This window comes from Macaca thibetana, chromosome 16 (assembly GCF_024542745.1).
Source record: "Macaca thibetana thibetana isolate TM-01 chromosome 16, ASM2454274v1, whole genome shotgun sequence".
Taxonomy (NCBI): domain Eukaryota; kingdom Metazoa; phylum Chordata; class Mammalia; order Primates; family Cercopithecidae; genus Macaca; species Macaca thibetana.
Window position 1 is genome coordinate 12122218 of NC_065593.1, and position 20961 is coordinate 12143178.

Consider the following 20961-nt stretch of genomic DNA (forward strand, 5'->3'; position numbering starts at 1 on the left):
CTCGCTGAGCCAGCAAACCCCATCCCAGCTCAAGCAAGCCCCCTGCCCCAAGCCAGGCCCAAATGCCTTCGCAGCCTGCAGACTCCAAGCCCATTCAGGCCCTTTCCAGCTGTTGACATTGCTGAGGGGCCTTGCGGGAGCTGATGTCATTACATAAATAGTGTCACTGCCGTAAACCCAGCCAGTGCCCCTTCCCCCTCCCCTGGAAAATGTCATAAAAGGGGCTGGTTCCAAGTTTCCAAAAGGAAACTCTCTGGGAGGTTTTGCGTTTGCGATGCCTCCTCCAACAGGCAGCTCCAGCATGAGGCGGTGACCACCCGGCTTGGGCTTCTCAGGGGTGTCGCTGGGCCCACTGCCCTCTGGATGGGCCAGAATCCTGGGTGAGCCCCATGCTGGGCAGAGGCAGCAGCAGGGGCTTCCTCTCCTCTCTCCACAGGTGAACCACCCACCCCACCCCCAAGACCCCACCCAGGAGGACCCACTCAGCAGGTGGCAGTGGAGACAGAGGCCGCCTGGGGCGTGCTGGCCGGACAGGGGCTGTCCGTTCCCCAAATGCTGCCAGAGCCCTTCAGATGGAGGAGCCCAGGCTGTGACAGCCAGTTGGCCCGCGGGGAACTGCTAGAAGGAAGGGGCCGGGGAGAAAGCGGGGATCCCGTCTGCTGCGTGTGGGGTGGTGGTATGGTCGGTGCTCAGCACCCCGCCCAGACTGCGGGCCTGAGAATTCACAGTTCTCCTCCCGTCCCCGTCTCCGCGCCATCCACGCCCCGCGCCCCAGGGCAGGCTGCCCCCAGCCCCTCCACGGCGGCTGCGCCCAGCCCCAGGGAAGCGCGTCTCTGCTCTGGAAGGAGCCCCGTGAGGTAGCTACGTCTCGTCCTCATTTCTCCAGGGCCCGGCCGGCGACGCACCCCGCCCCGCGCGCACGCGGCTCTCGCCCGGGGCGCGCAGGGTGGGGACCGGGGGAGGGGCCGCCGAGGGCCCCGCCCCCCGCGCCGTGCGGCCCCGCCCCCTCCCTCCCCCCACCTGGGAAAGCCCTCGCGGGCCAAGTCCGCGGCGGCCGGGCCCAGGCGCCCGCTCTCGCTCGGCCCCGCCCTGGCGCCCGCCCGCCTGCTGCCTCCGCGCTAGGCCTTCTTGCACTTGCCCTTCTTCTCACGCTGCTGGAACTTGCGCAGCCGCCGCGCCCACGTGTCCCGCCACTGGATCACCAGGCTGCTTTTGTCGGCCACGATGCCGCTCTGGTCCGGAGAGTCCTCGGCGTTGCCCAGCAGCAGGTACTTCTTGAGGGGCTTGATTTTGGGACATTTGCAGGCGATGTCCCGCGAGCGGATCCACAGGCTCTGGTCACCGCGGCGGATGCGGCTCGTGCCCTGCTTGTACACGGAGATGATGTTCACCGTGAACTTCCACCAGTCCCCCGCCTTGTCCGCCTTCAGGATGTGAATCTGGACGGCTGCAAGGAAGCACAGGCAGGCGGGTGGGCCCCCAGATGCTGTGGCCAGGTCCACCCTGCCTGAGCCTGGAGAGAAGGGAAAGGAGACCCAGCCCCAGGAAGTGACTGCAGAGAGTGTCCCATGGAGAAGCGCGTGGGTGGTGGCAAGCTGATCGTAGACCCCCCCCCCACCACCTGCTAACACCAGGGCCAAGGCCGCTGTTCCAAGAGGCTTCGCCACCCACGCTTTGAGGGTGCCACCCAGCACTGCCGTCGGGACAAGCCATCTCCTGGCCTTGTCGAGACGCACTTTGTCCAGGAAGCCTACAGGTGTTGCCCACGCCCCCAGCACTCTGCGCAAGCTGTCTGCCCAGGGCAGGCGCTCGGGTGAGCGCAATGCTGGCGGGGGAGAGGGAGGTTCCTCAGGGGTACGCTTCTTCAAAGACCCAAGTCACTTTACACCAGACCTCATGACACTCCACACACACAGCCTGGTCCTCCAACCAGTCTCAGAAAACCATAATGGGTCCTCAATGCTCAGGGGCAGAAGATGAGAACCCACCCTTTGGGGTGGCTGTAGTGCCTTTTCCTGAGCCCCGGGGTCCTTGGACTGCCGCTTCCCATGTCTAAGCCATCCCTACCAGGGGGCCTCCCTTCCTCTGTGCTGCCCAAGGTCCCCAGACCATTCCTCTTACTCCAAGTTCTCTGCCAGTATTTTCCCTAGTAGAGGACTTCCCCAAAAGGAGCATGCATCAGAATGCCCTGGCCGGCTTGTGAAAATACACTGCTGGGCCCTGCCCCAGAGCTTCAGATTCAACAGATCTGGGTGAGGCTCTAGAATATGCATTTCTCACAAGTGGTGAGACTCTGTTGACTCAGAGGACAAATGTTCCCAGATGTCATTTCTGCAAGATAGTAAGGGAGACTTCAAACATAAGAGATGCTACACAAACAAATAAAGGAGAAACTTTGCTCTTACTGCAGGACTTTTCAGAGCCTTTAACCTAAGAATCCTGTATACATATGTTGGTTTCTCAAACAACTCTGACTGCAGAACCCTTTGGTTGGTGCATCTCGGTCACCAGAGCCTCATGGAGCCTTCCTGGGGACCTGCTGGAGGTGGACACATGATCATTGCCCCCAGGCCAAGGGGGTACCTGGAGAGGCCTACTGCTGTACTCAACCTCTGTTCAAGAGAAACAGCCATCCACTCACTCCCCTTCCCCTCACACGCTGTAGCCTTCACTAGGCGAAGCACTTTATTCCCCAGGCTGGGCCATGAAGCAGACTTGAGCCCTCCTGAGAAAGGAGCAGCAGCTTGAAGAAACCAAGACACAGGCAAGCTCTGTGGCTTCAGCAGTCACAAGCACATGTCCCCAGGGAACGCCCAGCGATCATCACTTCCCCACTTACCCCTCCACACAATGGACCCACCCCAACTCAGCCTGCCTTCCCACGCTGGCTGGCTTCTGTCTACATCTCTGGGGGCCACTCTACTCCTTCACTCGCAGGGCAACCCCCTGTACCCACACATGGACCAGGGGATGGGGAGGGGCAGGGACAGCCAGGCGCAGGAGAGCACTGAATGCCAACCGACTCATCTTTCCAGGGCGAGGGAAGCACATTTTCCCGTATTTTCATTTCAGCTGTCCCTGGGCATCCTGAACTTTGCACTCCAGTCTGAGAGCTCCAAAGAATGGCTGCCATGGCAACCGTTTCCATGTTTTTGTCACCAAGGGACTCAACAGTCAGTGTGAACTGTGGGGTGGGGGGAGCCCTCCAGCCCAGAGAAGTGGCTGGGCTGAGTGTATTTGACTGGGCAGACAGAGGTCACCGTGGCAACTGAGAGCCCCTTAGCTAAGCAATGGGGGAGCTACCCCAGGCATCCCTGAGCGCCCCACTTTCCTCTCCCCAGGACTGAGCTGAATACGAATGAGCTCAGGATACGGCTGTTTCTGCCGTGCTGGACACCTCAGACCCTTTGCACAGCCACAGTGTCCCCAGCCAGCATGGGCTGGAGTGGCCCAACAAGGATGCTGTGGGAGGCACCCTGGGCTGGGGCTCTGGGAGAGCACAGCTTTGATCCCAGGCTTAGAGCATCTGTTGGTGCTGTGTGCTAAATGGTGTCCCAACAAATTCCTCTGTTGAAAGCTTAACCCCCTGGGCTTCACAGGATGATTTTACTTGGAGATAGGGTCTTTAAAGTATAATTAAGTACCCATTAAAATTTTACAACATTTAAGTATAATTAAGATGAGGTCATTACGGTGGGCCCTATGACCCGTGTCCTTATAAGAGGAGATAAAGAGACAGAGACACAGAGGGAAGATCCTGTAAAGATGCGAGAAGGTGGCCATCTACAAGCCAGGAGAGAACTCAGAGGAAAACAACCCTGCTGACACCTTGATATTGGACTTCCAGCCTCCAGAACTGTGAGAAATACATTTCTATGGTTTAAGCCACTCGATCTGTAGTACTTTATTCTGGCAGCCCTAGAAGCTAATACAATTAATCTTGAAGATTCTGGGGATGTTGGGCCTCTGCTCAGGGCCAGGCAGAAGGGCAGAGCTGGCAGAGTCTCAGGTTTGCTGAGAAGAGCCTAGAGAAAGAGCTGACTGGAGAAGGCCTAGCCTTAGACTTCCTGCAGAGGCCTCCCAGGGACCTTCTCACTCCCTGGGGTCATAGCAGAAGGGCCGCTGAGCCCTGCCCAACCCTCTCTGGTCTTTGAGCTTCCCCCCATCAGTGAATGCCTTGGAAACCAGGCGTCGCATCCAAAGCAGCCCCCTGTGCATCTCCAGGCACAGCCACACAGGCCTGAAGGGGACCTGCTTAACTGCATAACACCAAGCACAAAGCCCTGAAAGGTACCCTCCCCTGGACACCTTGCTGTCGGGAGTCCAGAGGGATAGAGCAATGGGCATTGGTCAGTCGGGAGAAAGCAACCAGCCTTTGTCCTTCCACCCCCAGCAGATCTCAGCAACATCAGGGGTGGGAGCTGTCCTGGCCACAGGGGGCAGGGGCACGTAGTGGTAGGACTCATGATTATGCTGGAAAAAGGCCACATTTCCGCTGCCCTTGGCAACCCCTCTACACATTACACAGCCCACCAAGTATGAGCTACACATGCAGTGCCTGGGCCAAGCCCCTGCCGTGCACATACAGCTGAAAATATTCAAAATGTGCATTGCAACAGTGACCTCAGACAGACCTGCCCTGCAGGTCTGGGAGCACGAGCATCAGCAGCCACACAGCACTCCACCAGGCTGCTGTCACCTCCAACCAACCTCTGGCTTGAAGTGAGGAATGATTGGGATCTCTGGGCTACATGGAACCTGGGGCCCCTCCCAACCCAGATGTACCCGTGATGTCACCCAACGAGGGGGCTTCGCACAGTGGGCTATGGGCAGTTCTGCCCATCCTAGGACCATGGCCTCAAGGATGGGCCTCTTAGACCCTATCATGGTTTTAATGTTAGTATCCCCCCCAGATTCATCTGTTGGAACTTGATATCCAGTGTGAGAATATGAAGTAGGGTCTTTGGGACATGGTTAAATCATGAGGATTTCACCCTGTGGATGGGATTAGTGCCCTTATAGAAGCTGACTGGGCACAGTGGCTCACGCCGGTAATCCTAGCACTTTGGAAGGCCGAGGCGGGCAGATTGCCTGAGCTCAGGAGTTCCCTGGGCAACACAGTGAAACCCTCTCTCTACTAAAATACAAAAAATTAGCCAGGCGTGGCAGCAGGCACCTGTAGTCCCAGCTACTCAGGAGGCTGAGGCAGGAGAATTGCTTGAACCCAGGAGGTGGAGGTTGCAGTGAGCCAACATCACATCACTGCACTCCAGCCTGGGTGACAGGGCAAGACTCTGTCTCAAAAAAAAAAAAAAAAAGAGGCATAGTTCCCATGCCCTTTCCACTGTGTGAGGACACAGCAAGGAGGCAGCATTTCTGAAGCAGAGAGCAAGCCCTCACCAGACTCGGAATCTGTTGGCACCTTGGTCTTGGACTTCCCAGCCTCCAAAACTATGAGCAATAAGTTTCTGTTATCAGTCACCCAATCTAAGGGGTTTTGTGGCAGCAGCCCAAAACTAAGACACACCCATACGATGAAACATACCCCAAGCTAATTAGCCTCGGCCCTTAGCATGCCTGCACTCCCACTGTCCTTGCACTGATGTCCTAAAAATTGTCTTCAAGAACGCTGGAACTGGGGGCTCTGCTGAGGATCTCCCACCGTGTATTCAGAAAGGAGAGAGATGAGATTGCTCTCAGAAAGGCAGATGGTGAGGTCAGACCAGGGAGATGAGAAATGTGCCGACAGTCCTTAAATTAGGGACTGCTGGCTGGGCGCGGTGACTCACGCCTGTAATCCCAGCACTTTGGGAGGCCGAGGTGAGTGGATCACCTGAGGTCAGGAGTTTGAAACCAGCCTGGCCAACATGGTAAAACGCTGTCTCTACTAAAAATACAAAAAATTAGCCAGGCGTGGTGGTGGGCACCTGTAATCCCAGTTACTGGGGAGGCTGAGGCAGGAGAATTGCTTGAACCCGGGAGGCGGAGTTTGCAGTGAGTGGAGATCACACCACTGCAGTCCAGCCAGGGCAACAGGAGTGAAACTCCATCTCCAAAAAAAAAAAAAAAAAAAATGAGGGACTGCTGTTGTACAGGAAGAAGTTGCCACCTTAAGTCAGAATGGCCATTCTCTGAAGTGGAGACAAGGAAGTCAATGAGGCAGATGTTAACAGAGCTCCTCAACCCTCCTGCCTGGGGAGGGGAGCCTGGCCTCTGCCTGCTGGTGCTTCTGGTTTTACATAAGTGCTCAACGGCTGCATCCCAGGGTCCACAGCTCAACTTCACCCCCCCTTCCTCTGAGCCCTTGCTGCCGCAGAGCTGACTGCTACAAGTGAGTTGGTGCGCTCTTCCCAGCCGACTCTGCTCAGGGCAGGGATCTGCCGTCAGGGCAGACAAAACCAGGGCTGGGACGTGGGAACTGGAACCCTGGATGCTGAATGGGTTGGGCTGACTGGAAGCCTAACTGAGCCCTGGTGCTCCACCATGGGGAGGCGGCGGGTGCCTAGAGCAGATGCCCAAGGGAAAGCAAGAAGAGACAGTGCAGTTCCAGGGCGGCCAGGAGTGGCCTCCGCTGTCCAGTCCTAGGCACCTGGCTGAGCTTTGTCTCCTGCCCTTGCAGCCCACGGGCCACCCCACTTCTCAGCCACAGAGCTCGGTGAAAAGGCTGCAGGTGGGGTGGGGTGGGGCAGCAGCGGCCCTCCCTCTCAGCATTTCTGGGGTTCACAGGAAGGTCTTTCATGCCAAGAACTCTCAGCCACCAGGGCAGTGTGAGCCAAGAGGACTGGCTTCCCTTGCCCTAACCCACACCTTCCTCTGCCCCACAGCAGACGCCCACATGGGGCTCTGGAGGGCTGGCCGTGGCTCCGAGGAGGTGACAAAGGGGCTGAGGGCCAGGTCCGTGGGGGCCAAAGTCAACAAGGGCAGCCTGCAGCAGTGTGGAGTTGGTTCCGGCCGAGGGGCCAGGGGGCTAGGAGGCAGGTCCCGGGCAGGCTGAGTGCCTTGAGCACTTCCCTTGGTTAAGGAGGGCAGTAGAACCAGAGAACCAGACCCCGGGGAGACCAGCCCTGTCCCCTGGGAGGTAGGCACAGTCAGGCCTGGCCTGTCCAGCCCTGGGTGGCTTTTCAGATGCTGCTTCCTGCGTCCCTGGCTGCAGTGCAAGGTACCCAAGTGAGCATCTAGGTCTTCCTTCCTGGGGTACCTCAACTTCCTCAGAGTCCCAGTGTTGACCCATTACCAGGCCGTCAAAGGCAACCTGAAAAATGGGGAGCTCCAGGTCACAGCCTCTGCTTAGATTCCTCCAGAGGGCGACTTGTTGCCCCACGGGAGCCCTTGTCCTCTGTCCAGACCCCAGTCCATCCAAAACCTCCCAACCTCCCTCCCTCCCTCCCCAGCTCTAGTCCGGGCCCAGGAGCCACCATAGCCTGTGAGCTCTAGGCCTTCTGAGGACCCTGCATTGTCACCACCCCAGAAAGTTAGTGGCAGGAGTAGATGGGAACTGACAGATGCCCCTCCTTGCAGATTTGGGGGACCTCCTGCTGGGATCAAAGCTCCCCGCCCAGGCCAGGTTGTAGGAGCTGTCGGGCTGGTGCAGAAGCTACAGATGCTGCTCATTCATCTGCCTGTTGGGAACTGACACATGGCAGGAAAGGCCCAGCCCGGAATAAACAACCTGCAGGCTGGGCCCTGGGGGAGTGGCCGCGGCACAGACTCTGGGGGCTGCTGGCCCTTCTCCTTTCCCTGGCAAGGCCTGAGTGTGTGGGACACCTCCGCGGGGAGGCTTCCTGCCTCCTGGAGGTCTCAGAGATTTATGGGCTGCTCGAGGTGGGCCCCCAGTGGCTCCCAGCAGCTTCCCCCTCCGAAGGAGGCTGGGGTGGTCAGCCTCACCCCTCCCCCACCCAGCCATACCTTCCTGTTGGGCCGGTCCAGCTAGGGGAAGCTTGTCACCCATCTGCCTCAGAGACAGCGGCCAGGACAAATGGGGGGGAGAATAGGAACCCCACAGAAACCATGAAAGCCGCGCAGCCCCATAAATCTCCCGCTGTGGAAAGCGTGTCACGAGCTGCAGCTGCTTTCCTGAAACGCAACTCAGCACATGCTTCCCAGGCCCTGCGAAGGGAGGAAGGGCCGCCAGAGCCAAGGTTTGGTCTCAGTGATGCTCATCTGCCCTCTCCCGACTCCCTGCCGGGGAATGTGGGAGAGGGGCCGCCACACCTGGGACACTGGGTCACCGCAAGGGGCCGCCACACCTGAGATGGGGGTGGCGGTCACTGCGAGGGGCCGCCACACCTGAGATGGGGGCGGTCACTGTGACCCCCGCCTAGTCTACATCAAACGAGACAGAGGGCTGGAGGCTCACTGTGGCCAGGCCTGGCAACTGCCACTGCTGCCCTCAGGAGTCCTCAGGGATCTCCTGCCATGTGCCCGCCACCTTGGCCCTGCCCCAGGACTTGAACAAGATGAGGATACCCAACTTAGAGCTGGCTGAAGGTTTCCCCTCAACCATAAGAACAGGATGACCCTCTCTCAGGGAACTGAAAGCAGTGTGGACGCTGCCTCAGTTTCCCATGCTAGGTCCTGGTGCTTGGGCTCTGTTTCTGGGAAGGGAGAGGAGTTAGCTACCTGAGACCATTTGTCTACCTGGGGGTCCCCGGAGGACAGGACATTAGGAGGTCTTAGAATCAGAGAGCCAGACCCCTGGGAAGGAGACCAGCCCTGTCCCCTGGGAAGTGGGCACAGTCAGGCCTGGCCTGTCCAGCTCTGCACCCTGAGGCTCATCAGTGAAGAGATCGGGGGCTGGCACCCTTCTTTGCAAGAGGCTTAAGAAGGGGAGTGGATCTGGGCCCTGCCCCAGCTGGGGCGCCCTCGGCATGGGGGCTGCTGCCTCCAGCACAGCAGCCCCGGGGAGAGCCTGCTGCCCAGGGAGGAAGCTGCAGCCGCCTTCTCCCGTTAGAACGAACTGAAACAGCCTGGCTGCCTCTGAATTCCACGCTTGTTCCCCCGACCCTTTAAGGGGCTGGGCCCACCAGAGGCAGGGACATGGCTGTCAAGAGTCACCCTGGAGGGTGGAGAGTGCTCCCCTCCGCCAAGGCCCTCCCACCTCTGGCTCAGCCCCAGTGCTCCCAGGCTGGCTGGATCAGCCAACTAGCTCCTTGCACAACAAAGGCATCGGTGAGGGCAGGGCTGGTGGGACATGCCATCGAGAACCACCCAGGAGGAGGATGGAGCAGTGAGCATGCCCCACAACGCCCCGAGGCCGGCACCCTCAGCAGCAGTGGGGGCCCAGCCTCCAGAGGAGGGAGAGTGGGAAATCCATCCTCCCTTGGCGTGGGCTCAGTCCAGTCCACCTTCAGCTCCCTCCGGGGCTCCCAGAAGGCTTGGTATGGAGAGTGTTTCAGCCAGAGGCCACCAGACCTGCAGATGTAGATTAATACCACCCCCAAAGAGCGGGAGTGGCCTGGCTGAGAACCTCTCAAACACTGCCCATTTCCCCACCAAGGTGCCACCTCCAGCAAGCCCCTTTGCCCGACAGCCAAGAGCATCCCCTCTCCACAAGGTGGGCTGGCATTTCCAGGCCGCTCCCGGGGCACCCTGGTGTGGAGCCCTGTCCCGTGTGGGATGAGCATCCATGCACCCTCTACACACGGGACTTGGCTCGGAACTCCTGTCGGCTCCTAAAAGTCAAGCCATCTTCAAAATCTGCTTCCCTGAGGAGACCTGAAGGAAGTAGCTGAGACCCGGGGGCCACAGCAGGGCGGGGGCGGAGCTGAGTGCTGCTGGATGAATTGACTCAGGGGCCAGGGCTTGCAGAGATGCCTCCCAAAGCTCCTGTAGGCTTCTTGGGAGGCTGGGGTCCCCCCCCCCCGGGTACCCCCACAGTATCTCAGAGGCCTGAGCCCAGCACACGCAGAGCTGAGCTGGCAGGTATGTGAAGACTTTGGGACAGGCCTTGGGGAGGAAACCCAGGAACAATGACAGAGGTGCTGAGGTCCTCAGTACCAAAGGCACTCATGCCAGGGGAGGGCCACCCGGAACACCTCACAAAATGCCCACCTGTGCTCTGCGTCGGCAGAAGTGCTCTGTGGTCAGACACACACAGGGCATGGCTGAGCCAGAAGACTAGCCTTTCCTGCCTGGTGTCCCCAACCGCACACTCCGGGCACCTTGGACAGATCCCCACCCCACCCCTACTCTGAGCTTTGGTGTCCCTATCTGTAAAAGGGCAGGAGATACCATTCATCAGATGCTTCTGTGGCCCCTTACAGCCCTCCCTCCCCACCCCTCCTTCCTAAAAACAGGATGCTCAGAGAGGAGAGGAAAACAGCATCGGGAGAGACAAGAGGAAGCTCCAGGGAAAGGGCAGATGAGGGCCAGGAAGCTGCCCAGATCCCAGGGAGAGCCCTTCTGGGGCCCACCTCTCCCCTGAGGGCTCCCCCTCTGCGGGATGGCAAGTCACTGTGCTGGGAAGGGCCGCATCCCCCCCCGAGCCGCCTGGGCTAGGAGGCCCCAGTATCGCAGCACCCTGCCCCCACCGGGCTCACACCAGAGCGGCTTCCTGTGGGCTCTGGGGCTTTTCTGTCGAGCTGTCATGGGGACCGACTGGCCCTCCCTGGCCAACCTGGTGGTCACCCACATTCCACGACCTCAGGCTGACTCACATGGGCCCAGCTCCACATCTGGCCTCCATATGGGCCTGGCACTCGGGGAGAGGGGGGTCACATCTGGTGGGGGAAATCAGAGGATTCCCCAGGGGCCAGTGACCCCAGGGAAGGGTCAGCAAGCCTCCGAAACACCGTGCCACGTGCTGCTGGCTGGTCTTCCTCCTGTCCCTGGACAGGGGGGCACTGCTCAGGGGAGGTGGCCTCTCGCAGCCATCACATCAGCTGCCTCTGGGCCCACAGCAGGGGCCCTGACCTTGGGGGACAGCCCCCAGGGTGCTCCCCTAACATCTGTGCCCACATCCAACACATAGTAACTTCATTCCTACAAAGGGGCTGATAACCTGTCCAGCTTTCCGCACTTGAAGGAACTGAGCCTGATCAGGAATAGCCATTGACTCCAAGGTCAAGAAAAGGAGAGAGGGTGCTACTGAAGGGGAGAGGGTGCTGCTGAAGGGGAGAGTCCATCATTTGCTGTGAAGCCCCGTGTCCCTGAGGCTAGCTGGAGACAAGCAGTGGGAATGGTGAGACCCTCCCCACTCCGGCTCATTTGATTCCCAGCCTGAGCGACCGGACAAGGGCTGAGCCAGGACCGGGATCCATCCACCAGCACCTCCACCAGCCCCGGTCACCACTGTCCGCCACGCTCTGACCCACATCAGCTCCGCAGTGAGCCACGGCCATCCCCCCACTGCCTCTTCACACCCGCCTCCACTCCAGCTGGTCTCCCCCCAACTCACCATCAGGGGTCTTCCTGGAAGCTTCCTCCAACACGCAGCCATGCCCATCACCGATTCCACCTCTGCCGTCACCACCCACCACCACCACCGTCCCTGCCACTATGCCCAGTGCCCGCGCTGCACCATCTCGGACATCCCCAGCACCACGGTGCCCGCTCCCGCCTGTTTGCCCACGAAGATGTCTGTGGCCTCTCCTCCAAGGCTCCTCCAGAGTCAGGGGCCCCGTTGGGGTCCCAGTTCTTGAGTGTTCTAAAGGACTGCCGCGCCTACTCCTGCTGCCAAAGCCTTGCCTCCCGGGTGTGGGAGAGAAGCAAGGTCTCAGCCGTGGAGTACCTAACCCTGCACATGGTATTTTATCTTGTTGAGTCTCAGTGTTCCATTGACAGGAATGAAAATCCCTCCCTCGCAAGGTGTCTGTCTGTGGAGATTAAATAAGGATGAGCACCAAGGCTGTGATGTACCCGGTCCGGGGCCCAGCAGCAGGAGGGAACAGTTCTTGGATGGGCAAGCCCCCTACTTGGTTTCCACTGGCTTGGGAGGTGCCAGGGCACACGGAGGGTACGGGGATGCAAATCAGAATTCTGCTCAGGTCCCCAGGCCCACTGCTTCCATGGACCCCCAAGAGAGCACACAAGCACATGCACATGTGTGCACAGTCACACACTCACAGTCTGTCACAGAGTCACAGTCACACAGTCACAATCACACACGCATAATCACACATAGTCTCTCACACTCTCTCTCTCACACACACACACACACACACAGCTGAACAGACTCGGCTCCTCCCCACAGATGCCAACAGAACATCCTCCTTGAGTTGTATCCTCAGAAATCATCCTTGTGGGATGTCAGGCGGAATACTTGAGACGAATCATCCTGTGAGAAGCATTTTGATTTTTCCATCTGGTGGTGCCAAAATGTCTTTCAACAAAAGGGGTGACTAATAAACGTTTCTGGGAACGAATAACTTTTCCAAGAACTGGCAGAAGTGAGATGATCTCACCTTTCAGAATGGGAGCTGTCTTCCCCCCTTTCTGAGTCCCAGGGAGTAGGAAGAGGCCAGCGGCAGCACCCAGGCCACCTGAGGCAGGGGGTGGGGAGGGTGGGGGCGTGGGGGGGGAGCCCCCGCGTGTCCACGTGAGCCGGAGGGGTCAGAGTGGCTTCGGCGCACAGATGCAACTCATGAGGCCAACACCGGCCTCTCTCCAGCCTCCCTGGGCCCCACAGTGCACTGAACACCCGGCTCATACTCTTCTCCCGTTTCCCCGTGCTATGCCTAGCTTCTTTCTTGGAGACGTTCCTCCCTCCACCTGGGAGCCTTGCTTTGCCCAGTGAGCCCTGGTTACTCAGGCTCCCTCCTCCAGGAAGCCTTCCCACCCTCGCCCTCTCTAGAGAATGGACCACACTCTGGGTGCGCCCACCTCAGGCTGCAACCCGGCCACACCCTTCCTTCTGTGGCTTTTGTCTGTGTCGGTCTCCCCTCCTAGACTATAAGCTCTCCGAGGGTCAAGACTGAGCCTCACACAGATCTACAAGCACAGCACCCAAGGCAAGACAGGGCTCACAGCAGGTGCTCAATGAACGGGCGTGGAGGGGCAGCTGAGGGTGGAAACGGGTGTGCGAGGGGCCAGGACTTCTTCTCGGGATATGCATTGCTGTGACGGTGTATGTGTAATGGTGTGTGCATGTGCGTGATAAGTTAGGCCTGTGTGATGCTGTTTGGGTGGTGGTATGTGTGTAGTGATGGGGTGTGTGTGATGGGGTGTGCATGTATGTGTGTGATGTGTATAGTGGTGTAGTGTGACATGTGATATCTGTAATGTGTATGTGGTTGTAGGCATGTGTGATGGTGTGTGTGATGGGGTGTGCATGTGTGTGATAATGTGTGATGTGTGTAGTGGTGTGTGTGAATGTGTGTGATGTGTGGTGTGATGTGTGGTATGTGTAATGTGTATGCGATTGTATGCATGTGTGATGGTGTGTGTGGTAGTTGTGGCTTGTGATTGTGTGATGGTATGTATATCTGATGTATACGGTGTGACGTGTGTGATGTGTGTATGTGTGGTATGTGTGCCTGTGTGATAGTCTGATGGTGAATCTATTTGATGTGTGGGGTGTGTGTGCACGCATGTGTGGTACGTGTGCCTGTACAATAGTGTGTATCTATGTGTGATGGTGTGTGTATCTGATGTACAGGGTGTGAGGTATGTGTGCATGTGTGGTATGTGTGCCCGTGTGATAAAATGTGTGATGGTGTATCTATTTGATGTGTGTGGTGTATGTGTGCATGTGTGTGGTACATGTGCCTTATGATTGTGTGTGGTGTGCATATCTGATGTGTGTGCACATGTGTGCCTGTGTGATAGTGTGTGATGGTGTATCTGATGTGTGTGGGGTGTGACAGTGTGTTTGATGTGTGACGGTGTATCTATGCATGCATGTGTGGTGTGTGCCCCGATAGTGTGTGGGCATGCATGTGTGATGTGTGTGATAGTGTGTGTGCCTGTGTGATAGTTTGTGTATCTGTGTTTGATGTGTGGTGTGTGTGTGGTGTATGTGTATGATGTGAGATTGTGTGTGCGTGTGGTGTCTCTGATAAAGTATGTGGTGTGTGTGTGGTGTGATGGTGTGTGCATGCATGTGTGCCTATGTGCGTGTGTGCCTGATTGTGTGTGCATGCATGTGTGGTATGCGTGTGATAGTGTGCGTGCCTGTGTGTGAGTCTATGTATCTGTTTGATGTGTGTGGTGTGTGTGTGCCTGTGTGATAAAGTGCGTGTGGTGTATGTGATGGTGTGTATGTGTATGATGTGTGACTGTGATAGTCTGATGTGTGGGGTGTGTATGCGTGTGGTGTGTGTGCCTATGATAGTGTGTGATGGTGTTTGATGTGTGTGGTGATTGTGTATGCGTGCGTGTGGTGTGTGTGTGTGATGGTGTGCTTATGTGTATGATGTGTGACTGTGATAGTCTGTGATGTGTGGTGTGTGTGCCTGTGTGATAGTGATGGTGTTTGATGTGTGTGGTATGTATGATGGTGTGTGCATGCGTGTGCGGTATGTGTGCCTGTGAGTGGTGTGGACGTGAGCACAGTGGTTGTGTGAGATGTGGGAGGCAGTGCAGACAGGAGGAGGTGAGTGAGGACGGAACGGTGGAGCGCCCCACAGGAGCACGGGAATGGGATGGGAGGAAGGGGGTGGAAGGGAGATGGGAAGGGAAGAGGAGGCGGCAGAGGGGCTCCGCCAAGGAAGCCTCTTGGCTTGGTGGGGTGTGAGGCGGGGCCTCGTGGGGCATGGCTGGGATGCTTCAGTCCCCTGGCGGTGGTTTCCGGGACCATGGTTTCAGGTGTGTGCTGTGTGACCGCAGGGCAGGTGCCTCCAGCAGGGCCGTGCTCCGCCTGTATCTGAGCTGCCCCACCGGATGCCAGCTGTGTGGTGGGCACGCGCACACCCACCCACTCCACTCGCCGCCACTCACGCCCACGCCACTCACTCGCCACCTCCTGGCAGAGGAAGGGTCCCTCCAAGGCTGGGCTTTCCTGAGAAGCTGGTAGGAATCACGAATGCGCTTGAAAATAAAACCTGTCTTCTGGGAACAACTGCTCCCCACTCAGCCTCCCTGGCAGCTCTCCTTCAAGCATTTGCAAGAAGAGCCAGATCCCCTAGAGGGCAACAGAGGACTGAGTGCCCCAGGAGAGGGCGGCCAGGTGACCTGAGACAGCCTCCCCACGGCCCCCGCCCCTTAGACACGGTGCCTGCTGTGGGCAGGGGACACGGCCAGTGTCTCACTTAGAAGGATATCATGTGCCCTGGACTACACCTCCATGTGACAGATGAGGAAACCGAGGCCCCGGCGGCGAAGCTCCCTGTCCAGTCACACAGCAAATTAGTAACCTGCGTCTCCAGAGCTCCCTTCGGTCCTGGGGTCCCTCCAATGTGAGTGGCATGGCAGGGCCTTGGCACTGAGGCCCCCCCACCCCAAATCCCTTTGCCTTGCTTTGTGCCTCCAAGCCCACCGGAACTGGGCTCTGGCTCACTAAGTGTGTGCCCGAGAGAACACGGGGCAGGGCTGGCGCCCCGAGCCCGCAGGCCCCGTCTCATCCGCCCCCACCGCCCCAGCCTTCCACCCTCTGGCCACTGCCCCGGTCCGCGGAGCCCCAGACCTGCGCTCTTCAGCCACACAAGGGCAAGGCCCAGCCCGCGAGGCATGGAGGAGGAAGGGGGTCCGGGGCTGCTAGCAGCCAGGCCTGCTCTTCACCCAGCAGGGGCAGCAAACCCGAGGTTCTAATTAGCGGCTTCTGGAACATCCAAGTGCCCTGGGTGAAGGAAATATGCTTCTCCTAATTGGCCCCCTGCCGGGTGTCAGTCAGAGAGCGGGGATTACGCAGCCTCCGAGGGAGCCCCTGCCCGGCTCGCCCTGGCCCGCCCGGCCTGGCCTCCCCTGCTCTCTCATCCCCAGGCCAGCTCCCACCTGCCCTCCCCCTGCTGGTCACCTTCTCCCTGGGCTGGCCCAAGTCTGTGTGGGAGGGACACGCCCTTACACACCTTCTCAGAGGGGCCAGGGGCCCAACACATGACTCATGGGAGATTCTCCATAGAGGCCAGCAGAGCCCACTGGGGGCCTCGCCCCAGCCTCAGAGAAACCTGTGGGCCTGGCGTTGTCCTCAGGGCCCCTGCCAGCCCCTGTGGGGCCACTCACTCCTCTCAGACCAAGCACGCTCCCCGAGGCCCTGTCCCCCAACTCTGCAGGACTCCTCTGAGCCTGCACGCAGAAGCCCGTGCAATCCCTTTCCAGACACTGTTCTTGGCCTGCCTCCTGCCTGAACACACAGCCTGAGCTGGCGGTGGGGAGGACTCCCCAATTTTTTTTTTTTTTTTTTTTTTTTGGAGACAGAGTCTCACTCTGTTGCTCAGGCTGGTGTGCAATGGCACAATCTCAGCTCACTGCACCCTCCGCCTCCCGAGTTCAAACAATTCTCCTGCCTCAGCCTCCCTGGGATTACAGGTGCACATCACCACACCCAGCTGATTTTTTTTTTTTTTTGAGATGGAGTCTCGCTCTGTCACCCAGGCTGGAGTCCAGTGGCCGGATCTCAGCTCTCTGCAAGCTCCGCCTCCCGGGTTCACGCCATTCTCCTGCCTCAGCCTCCCGTGTAGCTGGGACTACAGGCACCCGCCACCTCACCCAGCTAGTTTTTTTGTATTTTTTAGTAGAGACGGGGTTTCACCGTGTTCGCCAGGATGGTCTCGATCTCCTAACCTCGTGATCTGCCCGCCTCGGCCTCCCAAAGTGCTGGGATTACAGGCTTGAGCCACCGCGGCCGGCCAATTTTTTGTATTTTAAGTAGAGATGGGGTTTCACTATGTTTGCCAGACTGGTCTCGAACTCCTGACCTCGTGATCCTCACGCCTCAGCCACCCCGAGTGTCCCCAACTTTTAAGTGACCACAAGAGTCCCAGGAACAGTCCTGGAACCGGAAACACCCCACCACCGCCAGGGCTGAGGAATGCCAGGGACAGTGTTAGTCCTGGCTGTGGAGTCACAGGCTTGGAGCGTGGTGAGGAGGACATGAAAGCTAGCGGTGCCAGAGCCCCAGCCCCCATCATCTCCCTGGGGGGATCCCACTGTGTTCCCCCCGCCACCTGCTCTTCCTCCAGCCTTGTCTTGCAGCAGAAATGTAGACAGCCAGGTGAGGCGCCTGGGCCGTGGGTGTCGGGGCAGGAACCGGGTAACCACCATGAGGTCTAGAAAGATGAGCATGTGGGGCTGGCCTGCAGCTCTCTGCAGGAATTGTGATGGGAAGGAAAAGCTCAAGGAAGGCCTCTGTGGAAGGAGTGGGAGGCCGGGCCACTGCCTGGCTGGGTGACTGGGCAAGTCACCTCACCCAGCCAGGCCCGTGTCACTGCCTATGACGTGAACCTGAAGTCCACCGTCCCTGCCACCTGCTTCGCTGATAACCCATGAGGGAGTCGGGTGTCGGGCAAAGGGAAGGCTGAGTCAGGGAACAGAGGGTCTGATGACACCTGAGGCTGTGCCCCACCCTTCCCCGACCAAGAGAGATGCCCCCCATTGCCCAGGGCTGCTACAACAGGGCAGGACGCAGGGAAGGCCTAAGGGGCTCCTTCGAGTCTATGAAAGGAGGGTGTCAGGTTCAGCAGACAGAGAGAGGCTGCCTGAAGAGAAGGGGTGAGGGGCCAGGAGAGCTCTGAGGGGCCAAAGTGCCCCCTGGAACATTGTTGGGGAGGCAGAATTCACTGGAAGGAACAAAGTCAGAGGACAAGAAAACCAGGTTGAGTCAACTAGAATCCGGTGGAACACAGGATCGGCTTTGGGCAGTTTTACAAGCCCCATTTTCACGATTTCACTTAAAATCATGAAAAACAGAGCAGAGGCTGCGAGTCGGCGCCTTCCTCCCTGCTCCTAGCTGCCTCTCCACAGTGTAGCTGCTGAAAGGGTTCTTCAAGACGAAAACCAAACCAAACAGGCGATCAAAACAATCCATCCCCCAAGCAAGCCCACCTAAATCCTCTCCCTTCCCCTCCTACTTCCTTGCTGAGGTTACCCCCAGGCCTTGTGCAGGGAAGGATGGGGAGAGGAGAGGGCTTTCCCTCTGCAACCCGTAACTCCTCGGGGTCCGCTGCTTTGCTAGGACGACAGTGCTGTGGTGCCCAGGTCCGAAGCCTAGGAAAGCTGCAAAAGCCTTGGGCCTCCTGCTCAAGTCCTCATCTCACAGGAGGGCTGCCAAGGGGAACGAGGAGAGGCGTGCCCCATGGCCCACCTCACAGTCCCCAGGGGACACTGGAGACCCAGGGCTGGGAGGATGCAGTCCCTGCAGCTCAGGGGCCGCATGTGGTGTTTGTTTTTTTTTGTTTGTTTTTTTTGAGATGGAGTCTCACACTCTGTCGCCCAGGAGGCCAGGCGGGAGTGCAGTGGTGTGATCTCAGCTCACTGCAACCTCTGCTTCCCAGGTTCAAGGGATTCTCCTGCCTCAGCCTCCTGAGTAGCTGGGATTAGAGGTGCGCGCCACCACACCCAGCTAATTTTTGTATTTTTAGTAGAGACGACGTTTCACCATGTTGCCCAGGCAGGTCTCAAATACTCACCCTCAGGTGATCTGCCCACCTCGGCCTCCCAAAGTGCTGGGATTACAGGCGTGAGTCACCACACCGAGCCCTGAGCTCCTTTCATAACAACCCGGGGCCCCTACTTCCCTGGCGTGGAGACAGCACTTCCTTTAACTTAATGTAACTGCAAGTTTGATTTCTAAATCCAGGTTTGTTTTCCCGTGGGAGTCGGACGTTTCTGCACTGCCCTGGGATGTATACAGCTTAACGCAGCTTTTAGGAACTGTGGACCCCTGGAGGGCCTTGAACGTCGATGTCCATGGCCTGGCAGCTTCTGAATTGATGCATAATACGTGCCAGCTGCTCTTCTTCACCCTGTGGGAGGCCAGACGGCCTGTGGGGAGTGGGGCTGGATGACTGGGGTCTTACCCTGGCTTCAGTGTGTGTGTTGGGAGTGTGCGTATGAACTCTCACATACACACATACAATAAATGAGAACATTTTAGAAGTTCTCTAGATTCCTTTGGATACCTTTGGGCCTCGTCATTTATTTCACTATGCTAAAAGGTCCTGACCACTGTCCTTATTAAAGAAGAAAGCCTTGTTTTCCAGCAGCTGGCCCAGTTAGGATCTCCATGAGGCCCGAGTCCCAGGGCAGGGCCGCCGGACCCTCACGGGGTCAGGGAAGGGACGGAGCTCAGATTCTGGGCGGTGAGGCCTCCTCCACAGGTGGCCTTCATTTCTCACCCCACTTCTTCCACCGCCATTTCCTCCTTCCTCCCCTTTCCCCACCAGCTTCCTTTGGATGCAGAGGTCACTGTTTTCTGGGAGCCTGTTAGGCACCTGTGCTGTGTCCTCCCAGTATACATTCAGCAAATAGCATCATCTCCATCTTATGGATGAGGCAACTGAGGCTCAGGTAAGCAACGGGACTCATCCCAGATCCCCTGAGAAGCATATGATTAGGACAGTCTTGGGAAGCTGAGCAGAACAAAGAGGTGGTTCTGCCTTCCCAGAGGTGGCCAGGAGGTACTGGGGCTGACAGGGCCGCCCACTGAGGGGATGGGGGCTCCACCTCCTGGGGCCAGCTACAGATGGGACAGGAGAGATGGGCTACGTCCAGCTGGAGTGAGGAGGAGGACGGAGGGAGGTGGGCAGATATGGATTGTTGTGGGCCCAGAAGAGGGTGACCAGCCCCAGGCTCAGTCCCCGGCCCACCAGGTCAAGGAGAGGCCCCATGCTAGAAAGAACCACGCCTGGATTCAGGAGCCCTGGGCCTCCTTCCTGGTCTATGGTGGCAGGGCCTCAGCCACCCACGTGCATGCCCTGGCTGTATGCAGGGGCCTTGCCAGTGGTCAGCTGGACAATACTTTTGGGGTTTCTGTTTGCATCCCCCATTCTGAAGAGTCCCCACCACCAGCCCCAGCTCTTTACACACACCTGCCTGCTGGCCACTGCGGGGCCCTCCTCCTGCAGGCTCCCAGACCGTCTCCGCCCTCCACAACCACCGTGAGGGCAAGCGGACAGGACACACCCTTCCTGGGAAGGGAGCCTGAGGTCACAGGTGACAGCAATGTCTGCAGTCCCCCAGGACTGTCTGCCCCGTAGGTCCGGGCACTGGAACTTCCGGTGCATAGGAATGAGGGCTGAGCCGTTTACAGCGCCGACTTCCGGCCCCGCTACAGCCTGGCGGAACATTTGAAATGCACCGGGGAGCTCCCAGTCCCTGTCTGATCCCCAGAGAGCTTCCCTTTGAGCAACGTGGACTCGGTTCAAATCCCCGCAGTATCATGCAGACACAGAAGACCACAGAGGTACAGCCACTGATCTGTGGCCACACAGCCCATCAGGGGCAGAGTCAAGGCCAGAGGCCAGCCTGGGTGTCCCAGGCTCGGGGCAGTGAAGGGGAGAAACCAGGCCGCTGGGCTCCTCATGCCCCCTGTCTCTGAGGGCCAAGGAGGAAAAGATGAGAAATTCCCAGGCATGGGATCCGTCCGGCTAGTTCCCATCGGTCACAGGGTCTCCACGACCAACACCCACCGGGAGCCAGCTGCACCCCAGCCCCAGCGCCTCGCTGGTCACGTGGCCCCTTCCCATCCTCCCCACACAAGGGGACTCTCACTCACCATAGTCCTTCTTGCAGTACTTTTTCATGTTAATCTTCAGCTTCCCCTTGGAGGCCTTGCAGTAGGAATCGCAGTCTGCAGTGGGATGGGGGGAGCACAGACAAAAACTAATTAGGCTGGCGATGAATAGGCTGGCGGGCAGAGTAGGAGGCCGCCTCCCTAAATAGCCAGAGGCCTGTGATACCCATGGGCCAGGCCAGGCGGGCAGGCGGCCATTCAGGGCAGGACTGGGCTTCTAAAGAGGCCTGAGGGACAAAGGGCCCCCATCTGACCCACCCACCCCCTCCCTGGCCTGACAAATCCTTTAGCCACCGCCTGCAGCCGCCCTGGCCTCCGTGAGAGTCTCGGGGGGCTCCTGCCACCCAGGGCTTCTG

The 20961-nt window shown here is 58.4% G+C and overlaps 1 protein-coding gene across 1 annotated transcript in view; it reads right to left on the minus strand.

Annotated features, from left to right (window-relative positions):
• Positions 1-1060: 1060 nt before the first annotated feature.
• NTN1 (netrin 1) overlaps positions 1061-20961 on the minus strand; it is a 225626-nt gene continuing 205725 nt past the window's right edge. Inside the window, exons 5-6 of the mRNA XM_050765320.1 lie at positions 20588-20662; positions 1061-1447 (exon numbers count right to left, since the gene is read on the minus strand). Of these exons, the coding sequence (XP_050621277.1) occupies positions 1119-1447; positions 20588-20662 (404 nt within the window). The 3' untranslated portion in view covers positions 1061-1118. The remainder of the gene's footprint in view (positions 1448-20587; positions 20663-20961) is intronic.